This window comes from Gossypium hirsutum, chromosome D12, assembly GCF_007990345.1.
Source record: "Gossypium hirsutum isolate 1008001.06 chromosome D12, Gossypium_hirsutum_v2.1, whole genome shotgun sequence".
In the NCBI taxonomy this organism is placed as follows: domain Eukaryota; kingdom Viridiplantae; phylum Streptophyta; class Magnoliopsida; order Malvales; family Malvaceae; genus Gossypium; species Gossypium hirsutum.
The window spans coordinates 62576138-62597383 of record NC_053448.1 but is presented as its reverse complement, the minus strand read 5'-3'; the positions used below and the strand labels follow the sequence as shown (position 1 = coordinate 62597383).

General features: G+C 29.2%; 1 protein-coding gene and 1 pseudogene across 1 annotated transcript; both read left to right on the top strand.

Annotated features, from left to right (window-relative positions):
* Nucleotides 1-12010: 12010 nt before the first annotated feature.
* On the top strand, nt 12011-12099 carry LOC121224829 (uncharacterized; annotated as a pseudogene).
* Nucleotides 12100-14692: 2593 nt separating this feature from the next.
* LOC107944617 (phosphoethanolamine N-methyltransferase 1) lies at nt 14693-19652 on the top strand. Its single transcript, XM_041107777.1, has 12 exons — nt 14693-14950; nt 15124-15236; nt 16201-16338; nt 16435-16572; nt 16645-16788; nt 16878-16988; nt 17092-17233; nt 17323-17603; nt 18090-18251; nt 18374-18427; nt 19219-19293; nt 19393-19652. The coding sequence occupies exons 1-12, from the start codon at nt 14938-14940 to the stop codon at nt 19489-19491; spliced, it is 1470 nt and encodes a 489-aa protein (XP_040963711.1). The 5' UTR covers nt 14693-14937; the 3' UTR covers nt 19492-19652.
* The last annotated feature ends 1594 nt before the right edge of the window (nt 19653-21246 follow it).

Genomic DNA, 21246 nt, shown 5'->3' with positions numbered 1-21246 from the left:
GTGATCCACGATACCACATCAAACTTTATCTTTACTTTATACATTATATATTATGATTTACTGATAAGATATAAAACACATTATGTAACATATTAGGAATTCGTAAATAGATTACGGACTGAATTTTAGTTTAATTGGTATGAGTATTATTATTAATATAAAAGGACTAGAGTTCGAGTGTAGAAAAATACATCATCTTTTTGAAGATAAATTAAATATTATGTCAAAAAAATAATATCGCTATAATATTTTGACCTTAAATTTTCCCATTAACCAAATTCTTTTACCAAATCCTTACTCACATGACATCACTATATAAAACCCATAACATAAACATGCATGTGGTTATTGGAAGACACCCATCAGATTCTGACAAGCAAGAAAAAAACAATCTTTTCTTCATTTTCATAATGAAGTGTTTGGCATCTTTACAATAATTCTCCAACAAAAAGAAGAGAAAATATACAGCAAATGCTTGGTTACATGGAAGCCAACTTTATCTCAACACAATATATATATTGCATTTAGAGTAGTTATTTAATGATTTTAGAGTTGAAATATATATATGAATAAGCTCATCCATTGTTACCAACTTTTGGGTCATATCTAGTTTGGCTCTTAGCAACTTAACAATATTAAGTGAATGGGAAAGGACAGGAGATTGTGAAATTTTATGTACATTATATATATTAATTGTTACTGTTATTGTATGTATTTTGATGAACACAAATTGACTTATCATATAATGAATATTCTTTGTTGGGTGGCATGATATATGATTGGCATCTTAAATATAAGATTCACGTTAACTTATGTATGCATCATGAATATTCTTTGGTCATTACTTTACCTTTTGCATGCTATTATTTTATAATATATATACCCATGTTTATGTTTGCGTTAATAGATCTTTTCAACTAGGTTGTTATTGAGTAGAGTGGAATTTCATTGCTGCCAAATTTAAATTCAAGTTGGACTCGAAATTCAAGATTAATTTGAATTCGATCCAATATTAATTCTAGACATAATTAAGTTATTTTATCGATTTTCACACTCAAGCTCAATTAAATTCGTTCATATTCATTTGTAAGATCTTCCAGTATAATAAGGGTAAAAATGTAGTTATGATATAAAATAAAATGAAAAACCAAGTATTATTGTGCTTAAATTCAATTTGTTTAATAGCTCAAGCTCGACTCTTTAATTTTTTTCAATCAAGCTCAAATAACTTACGAGTATCACTTTCTCATTTATACCTTTGAAAATTGCATACCAACTTGTATTATTTTGTAATATTTTTATGTATATTATATATGAGTTACACATTTGTGATGATAGGTGCATGATTGTGTGGCACATCAAATGCCAAACGTGACCGCAAATTCAGGTTAAATTTGGCATAAAAAGTTAATAAAGCCATGAAAAATGGTGGTATATATAATAAATTGAACTCCATTTAGTCAATTAATTAATCTAATTTATCTCATAAAAAATATATTTTAGAGAAAATTGGTGGTGTTGTTTTGAATAAATTAAGCTGCTTTTTCATGATTCCCGCACAAAATTTTGACAAACAACCTAAAGTTCCCTTATCCTTATTTATCTTTTTGGGTTGAATACTCAATAATCTAAATATATTTATGTAATCAAAACTTCAATTCTACCGTTAAATTAACGTCTCATTAACATGTGGAATTAGAGAAAAGTAATTTTCGATTAAAATCGAGAAAACTAACTAAATTGACCCAATCAATTTTAGTTTGGGTGATTTTTCGGTTTTAAGTTTGGTTCGGTTGGCTATTCCAATCGATTATTGGTTTTTAAATTTTCAAACCGAATCGTTTGAAAAAAATATATTTAAATTATATTTGTAATTTATAAAATAAATATATATTATTCAAGTTCAATAAACGAAGCCGACTAATTCAGTTAATAGATCAATCTAAAACTAGTTCGATCATGTCGATTTTTGAATTCTAATTCGTTCAGGTCAATTTTTATAGACAATGGCCGATTAAGTTGATTTAATTTAAAAAATACCGAAAAAATTGAATATTCTCCTATATGTTAAATGAACATATAAGCATAAGGAAATGAAATAGAAGCTAATTAAGTGCTTGTTTGAAAAAGTTCATTTCATTAAACATTTTAAAAAAATATTATTTCAATTTTTTAAATGTTTTTAACAATAAATATTGAAGCCTATTTTATTTAATTTTCCAATAAAAAATATGAAAAAAAACAAGTTGTGGTCTACTGAGTCGGCATTCAATAACATGGGTTTGTAAAAAGAAGAGTGTTGAATTTCTATTTTTGAAGATTCAAGCAGTCGTTGAGCCTTAGAGGCACTTTTGGTCCCTTAAATTTTTAAAATTTTAATTATACAATTATAGTATTTTAAAAATTTTAATTAGACTTTCAAAAGAAATTTAAAATCCTAAAAATGGCAGTTATGCTTTTCAAAATTTTAATTATACCCTAAATCTACCGCTAATTAAGTAATTAATAATAAAAAATAAAAAGGAGGCGTTAAATGGAAGATATAACACACAAATGTCTAAGATTTTGTAACGATGATTAATGAATTAAACGAGAAGTTAGTGGGAAAACAGAAAAAGAAGTTAGGAAGTATTATGATAACAGTATCACAAAATATGAGAAAGAAAACAAAGCACTAAAAATTTAGGACAATAAAATGAAAAGGAAAAAGCAACGTAAGTGTTGTCTTTATCACCTCCATATAATATTAAATTAAAATTAAAATTAAAATTAATAAAATAAAATTGATTGGTGATATTGTTGGTGGGTATATTGTAATGAAATGGGACTGATAGATGTATTGTTTCCCACTAACAGGTGTTGGGTCGGCCGTTTCTCCGACAATGCTTCGTGGGTTTCTCACCTCTTGCCCCTATGCCCTCTCTCCTCCACCCACCTTTTTGCCTCTCTTTTCTTTTTTTTTTCTTTTTTTTCTTTTTTTCCTATAAGTTTTGTCTTTTGGTTAAATTATGGTTCTGGTCCCTCTATTGTATCATTTGAGATGTCAACCCATGCCCTTGATGGCTATGCGTTTCCTAAACTCTATTAACCAGATTAGGCTCTCCTATGAGTTAGGAGACCTGGGAATAAAACTAATCATGGACATCCTGAGCACTATACTTCCATTATTCGAGGGTCCGAGTCTCACCTCCCCTCACAAGTCTTTATATTTTAATTTGTATTAAATGCTCAAATTAGGGAAAGTCGCTCGCATAATGGTCAAATCTTTCAAAATAGTCAAATAAGTGTTGAACATTTAAGAAGGTGCTCAAATAAGAATTTTTCAAATGTCATATCTCAAGATTCAAATTTTATTTTTATCTTATGTCATTTCAAGTAATATCTAACTTAATTGTGATGTGTTCTATTTTAAACATGTTGTTTTCACCTGCTCTGTACAATAAATTAGGATGAAATGTGAAAAAAAAATTCTTATTTTAGCACATTCGAAAATGTTTGGTCATTTTTTTAATAATTTCAAATGTTTGACTCTTATATAATATTTCAGAAGGTTTGTTGGGTCACTAGTTCATTCATCATGTTAATCGGTTCAGTTCACTGTCGTTAAAAAAACTCATTGAAATGTGGTCTCGTATTTTTCGATTTTTCTTCTCCTAGTTAAACTTTATTTTTTAGTTTCACACTTAAACTCTGATTAGTCTACAAAAATAACCCATAACATATTTAGGTATTAGCTTTCACAAGCTTTCAGAGAATTTTGTGTTTACATTTTAAGGGTTTTTTTTTTCGAGTTTCAGGGCTTAGTTTTGTTTCCATCTTTGTACCATTCGTTTTTGCCATTATAGTAAAATAATCTTTATCTATGGTTTTTTATCCTCTTCGGAAGAATTTTTTCACGTAAATTATTTGTGTTTGATCTTTTCAATTTCTTTAATATTTTATTTGTTCGTTGTTTAATCGAATTTATCCCAACATTTATAAATTCTAAAAAATAAATAGTATAAAAATAAAAAACAATTAATAAATAAAAAATATAATTAAGAAATTTAGAAAGCTACCATTTTACTTTGATGCAACGTTGATCGGCGTAGTATTTTCAAGCTTTATACTCTACAAATAAATAGCTGCGGAACTAGAGCTATTCTTAAGCATAATGATTTATAATTTTTCGTCCATTTTTATTTTTAAGCTTGTGTTATTTGTCAATCACTCTAAAGTCTAAACCCTGTCAACAATTAATTATTTTTTAATTTAAAAAATATCTTAAAAATTTAACATTTTTAAAAATGTATAAAAATTATAGAAAATATTTTTTAAAAATTTAAAATTAATTAACTGTTGATGTGACATTATCCACGTGTATACTACATCAACAAAATTAACAAAGGTTAATTTTTCATCCATTTTGGGGTAATTTGACAAACAACGTAAGTTCAAGGCTAAAAGAGGTAAAAAATTAAATGGATAGCTAAAATGACATTTTCTTTTGTAAAGTTGGAGGGCCAAAAAATCATTATGCCCAATTCTTATTTTGGGCAAACTACATTAATAGTCAGCAACTATGGGTTTCTTTTTTCATTTTTGCCACCCAACTATTAGTAAATCTCTTTTTTTGTCAATTAATTATAAAAAATTACAAAATGGTCACTAAACTTTTTAATTTTATCTTTAATGGTCACATAACTATCTTTAATTTTGGGTTAAGTATTAATGATTGACAATATATTTTTCTATCGCTAGTCGTTTTACCGACATATAAATCAAGCCTGCATGTTTGAATTTCCATGCTTTTCTGAAATAAATATAAAATAATGTTTTGTAAAAGTAATTTAATCACGCGTGGAAGACAATTAGAAGAGTCTAATTTCATAATCATTTACCTTAATTATAACATAAATATATGTAGTTGCAAAAAGACAAAATCATGTGTAAGGACATTATTGGATAATTAATAATTAAGGTTTATAACTAATATCAATTGATAACTAATTGAGATGTTAACTACTAACTATTATTAGGACAAATATCAAAATTATACATTAATTTTGAATCAATGTGCAATTTGATATACATGGATTTTGATTTGATGTGGTTATATACACGAAACTTTAGTTTTAATTCAATTATACGCATTTTAAAAAATAAATATGTCAATTTATTTTTATATTAGATAAATACAATTATTTGTGTATTTAATATATAAACATAAAATGATGTTATATCAATAATTGTGTTAATAGTTTGTAAGAATTTAATCAAATCGATATTTTATACTTTATAAAATTATACAAAATTAAAGTTATTGTATAAAATTAAACATTAAATCAAATGTCATGTATAATTTTAAATTTACCCAATTACTATTTTTTAAAAAAATTGATAATTATTAATAAAAACAAAAACAAATAGTTGTAATAAAAAAAATGTAAAAAGTGTTAAAAGTACCATGGAGGCCCCTATACTAGAAACTAAATTACATTTTGTTCCCTCTACTCAACAAATAGACAAATTAGTACTTATACATTAGATTAAAGAGCAAACTGGTCCTTTTGTTACTATTTCTACTCTTAAAATTTAATTTCTATACATCAACTTAAGGTACATGTGGCACGTCAAGTGTCACTACTTGATTGCTAATCTGTCAACGAGACTAATTTTTAATAAATATAATCAATTTACTTTTTATTCTAATATATATATAACCTAATTTATACATTTTTATAACAGAGAAGACAATGCGGTCTAGCTCCTAACATAGAACCTCTACATATTAATGTCGAGCAAATTAATGAAACAAAAGTAGAAATGCTATAAATAAATTTAAAAATTTGAGAAAATTATTTATTTGAAAAATAGAGTGGAACTAATAATTACTTTTGAGAAAAAAAAAAGAAAAGAATAAGAGCAACTGCATAGAACTTTGTGTGCATGCACGTGAGTTTGTTTTTATTCGTGGTTAAAATTCTAAAAACTACTGAAAGGGATAGAAGGAAATAATAATAATAATAATAAAATTATTATTTTAATGTTTTATTGTAGCTTAGTTTATTACGCAACGCATGCAGCAATCTTATATATATAAGGTAGCCACTAAATTATATATGTTTTGGTGATTTAATTATAAAATAATTATAAAACAATCATTATTCAATTATTTAATTTCATTTTTTGGTCATTTAATTATATTGAATTTTGGGTGTTCCTATTTTTACTTTAATTAAATGAGGATAAAAAGGACAAAATTAAGTGACGGATTGATAACTTTTCATCCATAATTGAATAACCGCTACCCTTTATTTTATTATAATATTATTATACTCCAATCAAAAATATATTATTGGAAGAGTCAAGAGTGTCCGTCCACTGCACGTGAAAAGTGAAAGTGGTCTTAAACGAATGTTTATAAAATTGGTGCTGGGCAAAATGAATCTCGGTAACAGTATGCACAATATCTACTGTTTTTATATTACTTACTTCTAATTAAAACATTTTATTTAAATCCCAAATATCTTTCTAAACTCGAATCCGATCTCAAATAATTCGAAACTCCAACGATACGAGAACTTGAAAAATCGATTATAAAAAATTATAATTTATGCAAAACCAACTTAACAGATGTTCCATAAAAAAGGAATGTCTTGTTTTAAGGTTATTTATTTATTTCAATTTGAATCTTGGAAATAGGGTATGCGATTTGTAGGGTAATTAGATTGACTATCTGTGTTTGTACAACTTCAGTTTAAACAAGTTCCAATATATATCAAAGTGATTCCATTGCTTTCTCTTAATATATGAATCAAATATTTATATTTGGTTGCGCTTAAAATGTCTGGCAGAGTTTATATCACGAGTTAACTGAGTATAAACTCAATTAAAAAATGACTAAAAAAACCATTCTTTTTAAAATTTTATCATTTTAATCAAATTTTATTATAATTTTGTTCGTAAATCGCAATGCGAGCGTGTTGTAATCTCATGTATAAAATATGATATATTCTTAAAAGAAAAGGGGGCAACTTTGAGAGGATAAGGCAGATGGTTTGTGAATAATATGGGCAAATATATTGATCCCATATTTTATTTTCTTTGTCAATATATATAATAGCAATGGTTGGAATCATAATAAATCTTGGATTTTACCCAAATTGCTCCCTCGTAAAGTTAAAAATAAATAAATAAAATCAAAAGAAGTCATTTTTTAATGCATGTCTTCCCATATCATCTTGTGAGTCACAAAACTTTTTGTCATCACGTTTTTGAAAGTTTACACTTCAAAGCATATAGGTTGTCGTTTCTTTAAGGACATGCTCTTAATATTATATTTATATAACTCCAGAAATTTATTTATATTAGCCTAAAGTTAAAACATTTTATATTTTTTAAATATTTTTTATATGTTTAATATTTTAGCAATTCAGTTATTAAATTTGTTAATATAATTATACTTGTTACATGAAAAACTTATCAATTCTTTCTATTACAGGACCGGATCAAATGAATCCTTCTACTATTAAATAAATCAATTGATTTCTTATAATATTGAAAATAATAAAAATGATAACTTAAAATAATCTATGTAATAATAAATAAAATTTTTTAGTCCGATATTAATATATATATATAATTCCCACAAAAAGGCAAAACCTAGTGGGAAAGGCCCACGACCACAATTTATAAGCATGCACTCAAACATGGATGTACGAGTTGCAAGTTTTCTAATTAAATTAAAATTGCCGACATTTGTTTCTTGGTTAAAGTTTTATTTGTTAGGCCTTTGTTTAAATAATATAAATTTAAAGTTTTAATATTTTTTTTAACATTAATATCATTTAGAACTATTTATAATCCCTCTCCAACTTTTTGAATACGAGGATAATGTGCTTCAGTTCACTCGAACCCACATCATTTTATACTGATAACAATACCGATGTCAATCGAGCTGATATCAAATTAGCTATATAAATCCAATACTGAATAGCATGATACTGTGAGGTTTGTTTTGAAGTAGAGGAATCATGAAATTTTAAGATCATGGACATCATGATATTTCATACATTCGTTGTATGATATCCATTAGAAATGATTGTTTCTCTGGGTTAGGCATCAATATGCATATATTTGAATGTTTTGCAATAATTGGTTTATCAATTTATCGGTTTCTTATCTTACTAATTAAAGAACAAATTTACGTTTCTGCATATTTTAGTCAGCTACATTGTTTTATGAACTTGTTATTAGAATTACATTACATATTCTGATTGCTATTATTAAACATTTGTTTCATTACATTGATGATTACCACTCAAATAGGGTATGATCCATTGGAACTCAACTTACAATTAAGGATTAAACATGACAAAAATGATAATGAAGGAGTGCATAGGCTCAAATATGGGTCCGATCCCCTTGCAGAAATGGTATTATTGGGCCTATTGTCTCCATTAGGTTCAATTTTGGGTTTGGTCCCTATATATTTTCGGCCATCAGTTGGGTCCTATTTTTCAATAGTAAATAATGGTATTAGGCCCAAATATAGATATGAGTTGGGTCCCCTATGTTTCAATAGTCAATAATGGTATTGGGCCTATTGTTAGGTTCAAAATATGGGTTGAGTCCCCCATATTTCGAAAGTAAATAATGGAATTTTGCCATTTGTCTCCATTAGATTCAAGTATGGATTGGGTCCCCATATTGATATTGGGCCTAAGGTCTCCATTAGGTTCAAATATAGGTTGGGTCCGCTAATACGAATGTTAATTTACATAGAGAAATTTTTGAGAATTTTGAAATTTTATGTTTAAAGTCGCTCTATGTAAATGTAAGATTTTTCTATGAATTTATTCTAATTAGTAAGTTAATTTGAATTGGATTTAATGATTATTAATATAATTGTTATGTATACTTTTTAACATGTATGTTGTTATAGTTTATTGAAAGTGTATAAATTATACATGTTAGACAAGTGTCAAATATGGAATTGAGCACATCTCGCGAGCTTTATGTATATTACTTTGTATTACTATTCGATATACTGTCAGTAGAATTTTTTTAGGTAATGAAATTTTTATACTCTAATAATTGGGACTGAGCAGTGAACTCGCTTGTGGTCTAAATGAACCTCTTAAGAGCGCCTCTTGAAAATACTCTTTAGCTTGACACTAAAGAGGACTCCCACTTATTAATCCACGTGTCAGACTCCAACCACCATATCACATTTGATGTGATTAAAAACATGTTTTATAGCCACCTTACTAGAGGTGCTCATGGGTCGGGTTCGGGCCGGGCCCATAAAAAATTTTTGGCCCAGGTCCTAGGCTTGGGCCCGGCCCGGCCCGAAATATGGGCCTAAGATTTTGCCCAGGCCCGGCCCGGGGAAAAATCATAAGCCCGGGCTCGGCCCGGCCCGGCCCATTTTTATTTTAAAAAATTTTAAAAATTAAAAAAAGTATTTTAAAAATATTTTAAAATTTAAAAAAATTAAAAAAAGTATTTTAAATATATTTTAAAATTTAAAAAAAATTAAAAAGTATGTAAAATATATTTTAACATTAAAAAAAATAAATATATTTATTATATCGGGCCGGGCCCGGGCCGAAAAAGTGGTGCCCGAGGCCCGGCCCGTTTTCTAAACGGGCCTCATTTTTTTGCCTAAGCCCATATTTCGGGCGGGTCGTCGGGGCGGGCCGGGCCGCCCGGCCCATGAGCACCTCTACACCTTACCTAGGCTTATTGATACATGCACGGATGGGGTGAAGATTATTCAATTCAATTCAATTAACTGAAACTGTCAATTTTCAAGTTTGAAAAATTAGCTAACTTGCGTTGACTTTTTAGATGATATCTAGGTATTTATGGGTTGAGATATCTTCATAGCGTTTGAAGATCTATCTATTGACTTCAAAACTCATTTTGAACCACTCAATTTCAAGTTCAAGAACTCAAGTTATGATCATTTTAATGTAGACTATGCGAGCAGAATTTTTGGACGAGATTATTACGAGTTTTTAATTAGAGTTCAAATCATATTAGGTTCGATTTTTAGGCTTAATTTTTATTACATGTGAACACAATATTGTATTTATTAGGTATAATTATTTTATTATTTATTTATTCCGAATTTTGATTTTTTTTAACATTTTAAGTTATTTGGATGTAGTTAGCTAGCCCATATAAAAGCCTCATCATTGTTCACTAAATAGACAATTATTTTCATTAATAACGTTTTTAACTATGGAGTTAGTTTTTTTGTGTAAGATTTTTTTTTTGATTTTTAGAAGTAGTTTTCTTCTTAATTTTCTTTAAGGAGTCGTGAGAATTTATTCTTCATCATTCAATTTGTTTGTTTGTTCATATCCATTAGTTTACTCGTTCCATCTTCTAATTTCTTTCGTTTTTTGTTTGTTTGTTTCTTTATTATTTATTCATTGTTATCAAATTTCTTCTTTCAATGCTTTTATTTTTTTATTTCTAAATTTTTTTATTTTTTCTTTACAAGTCAAATTTAAATCGTTCTTTTTCGAATTAAACAATTTGAATATGATTTTGGTCCTCTATTTCATATCACATATATGAAAGACCACTTAACCAATTGTCTGACATTCTTATAAGAATTTAACATGCGACACCTTAGCACTAGGTCTTAAAGGTATATAAGACCCGAGGTCTAGAGTCAGAGGCAAGCTCTTTCTCTTATCCCATCCCTCTCTCGTGTTTCTCACCTCCTTATCACCCGTTCTGATCATCTTAAATGATAACTCTTCATCTTATATAGAACAAAGTGAATCGTACATCCTCACATCACCATTTTTGCGTTACCTAGTTATCCCTTCAACATAAAATATAAATATAAGCTAAATTACAACCCTGAAATATAAAACTCCACTATATCAAATAATTTATTTATTTAATTTTGTTTTTATACCTAAAATAAAATTTGGACACTTGTATTTTGATAATAGAAAAATCAGATTCCACTTATTTAATAAAAATTAAAAAAAGGAACATATTTGAATAATATTTCACTATGCTGCATTATTGATGATTTGTCTCGACCCGAATACATTCTATATAAAAGAAATTGTTGCATTCAATGAAATTACTACAAAATGACAAAAATCTTGGGGTGGAAAAGGAAAATGACGATGACGTCCCCCGCACATTGTCGTAAGTGCTCACTCGTCAATTTTATATTTCTTTCCTCGAAATCCCCTCACCAAATCCAAAAGCCAATTAGTCACACACACGCGTGTATATATATATTGAATTAGATTGGATCCATAAATCAGATAAGTTGAATAAAAAATCGATTAGAGTATCACTATAGAAAAGGGTATTAGATTGGGAAATTTTTAAATTTTTATAAGTTTTTTAATAATTTATTTAATCGGATAGGATGGACGAATTGAGGGTCTAATCAATTCAACCACCTATTCAATTTTAAAAATATTAATTTTTTGATACAATGATAATTTAAGTCTAAAATAAATAAACACTCGATTAATAGTTATGTTGTAAGAAAAATCATGTATTAAGTTTATTTAATTAAAAATTGGAAATATATTTTAATCAATTATGCTTTATATTATTTTTTTATAGTTATCACTAGGTATAAGTTTACTTATCTCTCCTGTTAAAAGCTAGCAACAAATTATGCATGATAGGATTTTATTTTATTTATTTTTAAACTCAAAAATTCTCCATCACAAATCAAAGTACTGGAGTTCATTATTTTAAAAGATATCTTGACTTCACAAGACAGCCTAAAGATTGACAATACAAAAAAAAAATATTAATTTGATTATATTTTCATAAAAATAAATTATTTGTGTGGTGATTGTTTCACTTGGATGACTCTTCACTTTCTGCTCAAAAGAAGCTTCTAACATGTTAAGTTTAGTGTTGTTTTTAGTTACCTCTTGTTTGGGCAGGAGCAATTAGAAGTCAATCGCGAGTGGATCTACAAATGGGCGTTAACCCGTTGTAGAATGCTTGCACTTCCATCCATTCCGCCATACCATGATGAGGGAAACGTCTAATGATATCTTTGAAATGTTCCCATGCCTCATACTGCGTAAAATAGGTAATGTCGTTCCTGAGCTTCACAGTTTTCGTCGGCTTGGAAGTACTTAAGCAAGAACCAGGCTGCTAGTTGGTTCTAGGTAGTGATGGATCTTGGTGATAGTGAGTGTAACCATTGACTTATGACGGAAATAAAGTTAGTCTGATGAAATCATCCAATATTACAAACATCTAAGAAACTTCTTAGATGTAAATTCGATCCTCATTAAAATTGAGCATTTTTCTAAAGCATACTCAAGGTAATAGGTTTTATTTCAAAATTTTCAATATTTTCAAGTAACCTAATACTACCCAGAATTCTTTCTCCTTCAGGCATTGAATAGTCTCTACTGCTTCTACGAATTGGATTTTGTGCATTTGGTCTATTGTTGTTAATGGGAGGATTAATCAGATGAATATTATTGGGTGGTAACGCCTTGGTTTCAGAATTCAAAGTTTTTAGAATTTCGATTACTCTTCTCTGTTTCTTAAAGTCTCAAAGTGTTTTCTCTATCTCAGGGTTGAAGGGTACGTCAAATTTATCACTCTTAGGCATGCACTATTAAAAACTAAAAAGAAAAGAAGTAAATTAAACTAAACCTAGCTTATTCTATTATTCTGTAAATTCAGGCAAAATACTTATCTGAATATAATTAATGATAACAATTAATATATATAATTAAAGTTTAAGATTTGTTACTACTTTTCACCATTACTCATAAATATATGAGATTATTGTCAACTAATAAATTACAATCAAATAATTCTATTGAAGATTGATCCCATAGAGAGATTTGTAATTTTTGAAAAAAAATAAAAATCCCAACATAACAATTTAATTAAATTAATATGATTTTAAGAATTAACTAAAAGTAAATAAAGCAATTATTAAAAGAGTAAAAATAAAATAATTAACTAAATAGAGATAATTAAAACAAATAAGTAAATAATGAATTAAATCATTGAGCTTGCAATGTAAAAAATATGGTAACGAACATCAAATCAACAAACAAGAACGATCAAGCAAACATACTAATAATAATTGAAAAGAGATTAAGAGAAAAAAATATTATTTAAATAATTGCAGCTCCAAATCTCAATCCAAATGCTGCTTTGACGAACGTTAGTGCGATGACTACAACTACTATGAAAGAAAACCTTTAAGAAAACTTAAAAAATATGAAAGCTAATGTTTTTCTCTTTCAGCGCACCTAATTGAGACCTAAATATGACTATTTATAGCATTATGATGACCTAAGTATGGCTTTATTCGAAACGAAACCAAGTGTGAAAAGATGACAAAACGGTGGAGGGACGCATGTTGTATGACAGTGCTTAGAATGCACATCCTTAAGGAAGGATTTTCCAACCCTTCATGCAAAACGAGAAATACACGAAAATGCCTAATAATTGGACATAAAAGGATGCTTCATAGACTCAATAGTCACCTTCAAAGGAGGCCTAAGCTCAATAACCTTTTAATTTGTGCTCTCAACTAGGTAGAGGGACTCTTTACTTGGCTCCTAAAAGGACCGAGTCGAAGAGGATTTTAGATAAGGAGAAGATTGACAATAAGCAAAAGGATAACAAAAAAACTATTCTAGACAATTCAAGCAAGCCCTAACAAGAGAAAAAAACAAACAAACAAACAAACACTTTAAAAAGAGAGAAAAAATAGAACCCAACCCTAATCTTGATTAGCCAAATCCCTAAAAGAAATGAGAAATTTAGAGTTCATGAAGCAAGAGATAAATAAGTATCACTTGGTACTTGAGAAGTTGACCAAAGATACAGGAGATTAAGAAAGAGATTACTAAAACCGATTGAGTTTTAACTCGATTGACATAAGCATTATTGTCAATGTACGAAGATGTGAGTTCGAGTGCGTTGAGACATATTATCCTTATATTTATGGGTTGGAGAGGAGTTATGAATAATTCTAGATATTATGTCAAAAAAGAGCAAATGTAATAAAAAACTGTAATGAAATTATTCAAAAAAAAAGAAAAAAATTACTAAAAAGATACTAATCTAGAGAGAGAAAAGGAAAAAGAAAAAGATAGATTGTTCCCTAATTGTACTTTACTACTTTTGTTCGGTGCTTATAAACGTAGAGAGGTTCCAAATTTGGAAGAATAAAATCCAATAGGAAATAATAAGTTTATTTTTTCATAAAAAAGAAAGATGGATGGTTGACCCCCAATAGATTCTCTTTTATTTAATTTTACCTACAAGTTAGGTTTAGAGTTAAATTATATTTTATCTCATTTATTAAAAAAATAAATACATTAATTAATCTCTGTACGTTAAATTAAAAAGTAAATTGATAATTTTTGTTAAAAATTTTATCTATTTTTATTACTAAAAACTGATATAACTAATAAAATAACTAAACAATGATATATAAAATGCTACATATATCTCATGTTAATATATATAAATCAATTTTTATTATTAAAATAAATAAAATTATTAACAGAATAATTAATTCAATATTTGATTTAATCTACAACAATTAAATTATGTACTTAGTGTCCAATGGTATTAATTCGCTTTTTAGATTGAGATGCATAGTACTCATATGAAATGACGAAATTGTCCTTCTTGGCTCTATAAAAAAATGATGGCCTTAAACTTCCACAACACAACACAACACAACACAATTCAATTTGCAGTTCCAATAGTAATCGTAGCTCAAATTATTTTGCATTTTAGTGTGTGATGCAGCAGCGAGGAAGGATCCAAAACAGCAGATCAAGGTCGTTTTCAAGATCTCGTCTTGCCGTTGAGGGATTTTAAATCTTTTTCGCTCTCTTTTTTCTTTAAAAGAAAAAAAAATCGAACTCTTAAAAGCTTACTAGCGATCTTTCTCCGGTAACCATGGCGACTAACGGTGAGACCTCTAAGCTCCATCTGAAAATTTAATTGCATTTTTATCGGAATTGGAAGAATGAAAATCGAAATCGATTGACAAATTTTAACAAACACTTGTAAGAGCATTGATATCTGATCGACTTTTTAGTAAAAGAAAAAAGAAAGAACTGATTAATTGGAAAATGATAACAGGTGAACGTGAGGTTCAAAAGAACTACTGGATGGAGCACTCCATTGATTTAACAGAGGATGGTACGATACTTGATTCCAAGGACGCAGATCTCGACAAAGAAGACCGACTCGAAGTAATTTTTTATTCATTGATATTTTGAATTTATTTTAATTCCTTTTCTTTAATCTTTTTTCACTACCAGTATGTGTTTATATTCGTTGATCTTTTTATTAATCTCATTTTGAGCTTTATTTTGATTTTAGTTGTTTTATGTTGATGCTCAGTTTTCTATTTTGTTGAATTGTTGTCATCGCAGCTTATAATTCCTTTTTTCCTTAATTATCTATATTGTTTGAGTTTATCCAACTTTTAAATGAGTAATTAGTTATTCGATACTACAAATATTATCAAAGAAAAATCTCATTTAATGCAGCGCCAATTACGAAAGAAGTGACATAAATTAAAGCGGGAAAAATAACTAAAACTAGATCAAGAACAGGAATGATATGAAGAAAAGAAAAAAAAGAGAGCATATATTTAAATATATAAATTAAGATAATTATGCCACGAAAAAATATATATGACACATAACACAAAAATTCGATAACATGCTGGCTGCTAATAGTCTTTAAGTTTTGTGTGGCACGATGATTACTCTGTAATTATGCTAATGATGTCGTTTTTCTTCATTTGTAGTGGCATAATAATTGGTTTATCTAACAACCACAGATAGAGGAAATGATTTGGTCTTGGATTAAAAAAAAAAGATATGATTTTTAAGCACTAACTTTAGGTAATGCTTGATGTAAAAGCTGAAAAAAAGTTGTGCCTTGTGATTCTGCTTTTTTCAAAGCAATTAAAGGAATTGTTGCTTTTTATTTATATATACGTATTCTTAGTGTCAACTTTTCGACTATTTTTTTTATATTTAATTTTTTCTATTTATGAATAATTTCAGTTGTAATTATAGTAGGATAGACTCAAATATACATCCATGCTAATTATTACCTTTTAAGTGTTGCTGTTCTTTTGTATTTTACGTTTATCCTTCAATAATTATTTTTAGATTCCTAATTGTTCATTGTTGATATACGCAGGTGCTCTCCCTGCTCCCGCCATATGAAGGGAAATCTATTTTGGAGTTAGGAGCTGGCATTGGTCGATTTACCGGTGAATTAGCTCAGAAGGCTGATAGTGTTATAGCTTTAGACTTCATTGAGGATGTTATCAAGAAGGTAATTGAAGCTCAACAGCTGACAGAAATTATTTAGATTGCTATTTCATAAGGGACTTGACTAGATTTTTCACTTTGGATATATCCTTATTTGCAGAATGAAAGCATCAATGGACATTATAAGAACATCAAATTCCTTTGTGCCGATGCGACTGCCCCAGATTTGGATATTTCAGAAGGATCAATGGACTTGATATTCTCAAATTTGCTGCTGATGTATCTCTCAGATGAAGAGGTAATTATGAGAAAAACTTGGTTCAGTTTCACAAGTTAACTATTGTTAAGTGTTAACCATCACTAAATGCAGGTAGAGAATTTGGCCCAAGGGATGATGAAATGGTTGAAAGTCGGAGGACATATTTTCTTCAGGGAGGCTTGTTTTGATCAATCTGGCGACTGCAAGCAAAAGCATGACCCTTCTCTCTACCGTGAGCCAAGATTTTACACACAGGTTTGTGCTCTGAGGGTTGAAATATGTATATGAAACAGCATGAGGTATTGTTTTACTAAACAGATGTTTGGCTATGTATTCTAATGCAGGTCTTCAAAGAATGTCATGCAACTGATGATTCAGGAAACTCGTTTAAACTTTCTTTAGTTGGCTACAAGTGCATCAGTGCTTATGTTAAGCACAAAAAGAATCAGAATCAGGCAAAAACAAAACATGAACTCATCGATTTTCATTTTGTTATCATTATTTTTCTGAATTGGATACAATATGGACAAGATTCTACCGAATTGTTTGCAAATGCAGATTTGCTGGATCTGGGAAAAGGTCAGTTCAGATAATGATGGTGGATTCCAGCGGTTCTTGGATACTGTTCAGTACAAAGCTAATAGCATACTTCGTTATGAGCGTACCTTTGGTGAAGGATTTGTGAGCACTGGAGGAATAGGTATTACCTCTTCAACCAAATCTCTATATTTGCATATTTGTTTTAATTTACACGGTCTTCTTCCTAAAATGAAACATGTTTTCGAGCAGAAACAACGAAAGAATTTGTGGCGAAGTTGGATCTAAAGCCTGGCCAAAAGGTTCTAGATGTTGGCTGTGGCATAGGTGGAGGTGACTTTTATATGGCAAAAGAATTTGGAGTCTATGTTGTGGGCATCGATCTGTCCATAAATATGATATCTTTTGCTCTTGAAAGAGCCAATGGACTCAATTGCTCTGTGGAATTTGAAGTTGCTGATTGCACTACAAAGACTTATCCAGATAACAGCTTTGATGTTATCTACAGCCGTGACACGATTCTACACATTCAAGTAAGTATGATTCAGATTCCAAGTTAGGCTTCAAATTTAACATTTTAATTGAGTCCTCAAAATATAAGTATCTATCAGTCAAGTTTTCTGTCACCCAAAATGTCAGTTTGGGTGTTAAATGTCAGCTTAAGTGGTCAGATATTAAACATATATGTACCTATAACAGCTTGGGTCTGATGTGTTAAAAAGAAGAGGAAATAGCCCTCTTACTGTCAAGTTGCATGAAGGTGTTTAAAATTTGATCCACATATTTTAAATATGCTCTATGTTAAACCCAGAGATAATACTTAAGAGTCAATTTGAACATTTATAACATTTTAAAGTTTAGAGATCAATTTAAAAATAGAATTTGTGAATTTCTGGTGCAATTAACCTTCAATATTAATTAAAAGATGGTTTAATTAAGATTCAATGGATTAGAGATTTAGCATTAGCATCAACATCAGAAATTTCTACAGTAAAGCTTAATGGTAAATTGAATTTCAGGACAAGCCTGCACTATTTAGATATTTCTACAAATGGTTGAAGCCAGGGGGCAAAGTTCTTATAAGTGATTACTGCAAAAGCGCAGGAGCTTCATCGGCTGAATTTGCAGAGTACATCAAGCAGAGAGACTATGATCTCCATGTTGTAAAAGCTTATGGCCAGGTCTGGATTGTTCAATTTAATAACCATTTCTTGATTTCATGTCACATTCTTGTTTTTTATTAACAAAATTCTAACATTACGACTTACCGTTTCTGTCTTGTTTTTGCCATAATGTTATACAGATGCTTAAGGATGCTGGTTTTGATCAGGTCATTGCAGAGGATCGAACCGATCAGGTTCAGATAAACCGACCCTTTTATTTCTTTCGTGTGATTGTAATATTATGAACTGATTGGTCAATGTTGGCAAGAATTATTTCGATAGCTATAATATGCTATCTGCTAATGAATGGTTAGTCACACTTAATTGAATTGCTAGCTTTTTCTAATTGGGATTGTTGAGGATTGAACTTTGGGTCAAGCACTCAACATGTCTAGTATTGCCCCTTGGTGAAAGTTTGTATCTCGATTTTGTCGAAAGCTTGAGTCCCTGCAAAGGTATTGGTGGTGGTTCACAGAAAGGGATTGCCTCTTTGGAATGCTTGATAATGTGAACCATACACGCAACGCACATGGTTGGATTCAAATCCGTGCCCTATATCATATAAGGCACTTACAGGTGACAATGTTGATGGCTTATTTACCCAACAATGCCTCATATGTTATAGGGAATAGGTTAAAATCTCACTAAGTACAAATATGAGATTTTCTTGCTGAATGACCATGCGCATTGCGTATATTTCACTTTTTCAAGCATCTGCCGAGGCATTTTTATTCTGTGAATCTGTGGCTTCTTTGATGGAGTCGAGAGAGAGACCACTTCCGAGGATAATACCTACTCGTCAAGGGGTCCACTAGCTCCTAGCTTATGATAATTTGCAGACGTCGCCCGACAGAGTTGGCTTCTCCTCAATAGAGATTGTGTACCAATTTGAAAATCATCGAGAAAATAGCAATTTCCGATAAAAGAGTCTCCGGTTGAGCTTTCCACCCTAGCTAATAAACGAACGGTTTGCTTATGCTTTCAGTTCATACAAGTTCTGCAGCGTGAATTAGACAAAGTTGAGAAGGACAAGGATACCTTCATCACCGACTTTTCTCAGGTGAGCATTTTGTCATCATTTTGATAACCCTATATGTTTCTCTCTTTTTTTCCCTTCACTAATGGGTACTTCAATCCTTTATTTTGTTCCAATATTCAGGAAGACTATGACGATATCGTTGGGGGATGGAAGGCAAAGCTGATTAGGACCAGATCTGGGGAGCAGAGATGGGGCCTTTTCATTGCCAACAAAAACTAATTCCTGCTTCTTCTCTAATGTTACTTTCTCATTTCTCTAATAAATGATTCATGGTAATAAGAGTGTAGTTAGCATTAGTTGTTTCTACTTGATGCTTGTTGCTTCTGATGTTATGAACTTAAACATCCTTTTGCCTTGAATAAATTATCCCTTTTTCGTCAGTTGCTTAGATAATTTTCTGGCACTTACTTTAGACTTTAGATTATAATCTGTTCATTCGTTCAAATTTTTTTCCAAACCAACCTAATTGATTTTAGCATGAAAAATCGATCAAATCAAACAGACTTTGATTCAGTCAGTTTTTTCCATTAATCTGCGTTATTTGGTTGGGTTTATATAGTTATGTATATGTTATATATTATAAAATATAAATGTATTTTAAATAATTTTAAATTAATATAAAAAGGTCAATTTCTTCTGTCGATTCAGTTCTAAAATTCAAAAATCAATAATCAATTAAATTAATCAATTAAACTGAGGTCAAAACGGATCAACCTGCCCCACTCAACTAAACCAAAATAAAAAAATCAAATGAACAGGTTTTTTTTTTTTTCGATCAAAACTGAAAATTTCTCTCTCCTACTTTAGATTCATTGAATGAATTTGACGTCATCATTCCAGATGCTCTCTTATCCATTGGAGTTTTCGGACTTATTTTCTTATATTTTGCAATTAGTTCCTTATGTAAATCGTAGATATAGTTATTATATTTTAACTTGATTGTTTTTAATTTTTTATATTTTTAAATATTAAAATTTCAATCATGATTAAATAATAGTCATTAAATTCATTAAATTAAAGTTTACTATTTTCAAAATTTTATATGCATCAAATATATTATTATTACATACGCTTATTATTTTAACATATTACTTACAAAAGAAAAGCTAATTAATGAATTTAACAGATATTGTTTATGTCAAATAAAAAAATTAAAAAATATAAAGATTTAAAATGATCATATTGGAGAACATTGATTATTTTTATAATTTTACGCACAGTGTAGTGTAGTGTAGTGTAGCATTCAAGCTTTCCATGGAATAGAGAGTCAAAACCTTGCTCGGGGATAATATCAACTTATTAAAAGATCTGTTGACTCCTTAAAACTAGCACTTCATAGACTTTTTTGAATGGAGTCAACCTTTCTCGATAGATTTGATGAAACTCGAGTTTAAACTTGACTAAGAGGTTTATTTTGGTGAACTTTAGGCCCAAACGATATTAGAATGGAGAATGTCGACGAAGACATAGCATTGAGATGAAAACGGAAGTAGATAACATAATTCTTTTTTTAATCATATTAATTTAAATCTAGTTTTGATGTGACGAGTTAATAGAACGTCAAATTAATTAGTAAAAATTAGTTGAATATATAAATATAATTGTTTTTAAATTAAAAATAAAAACCAATTATTTTTTTAATATGGTTTAATTTTGAATTTTAACTTTTTTTATTTTTTAATTAAAAATTAATCCATTTACTTTAATCTATCATAATTTAGTCCAAAATTAAGAAATTAGTGTCAAAACTTGAATTTAAATTGCTAAACTGTTGAGTTGGATGGCTAATCACCCAGATATTTAGCCCCAATAAGCATTTTTATTTTATTCTCATATGTTATCATTCTAAGGTTCTTTATTTTCTTCCACACAATGGTTGTACCATTTTTCAATTGTCTCGTCAGCATTTAATAATTATGTTAGGAATAAAATAAAATTTAATCTCTAAATTTTATATTTTTCAATTTAATTTCT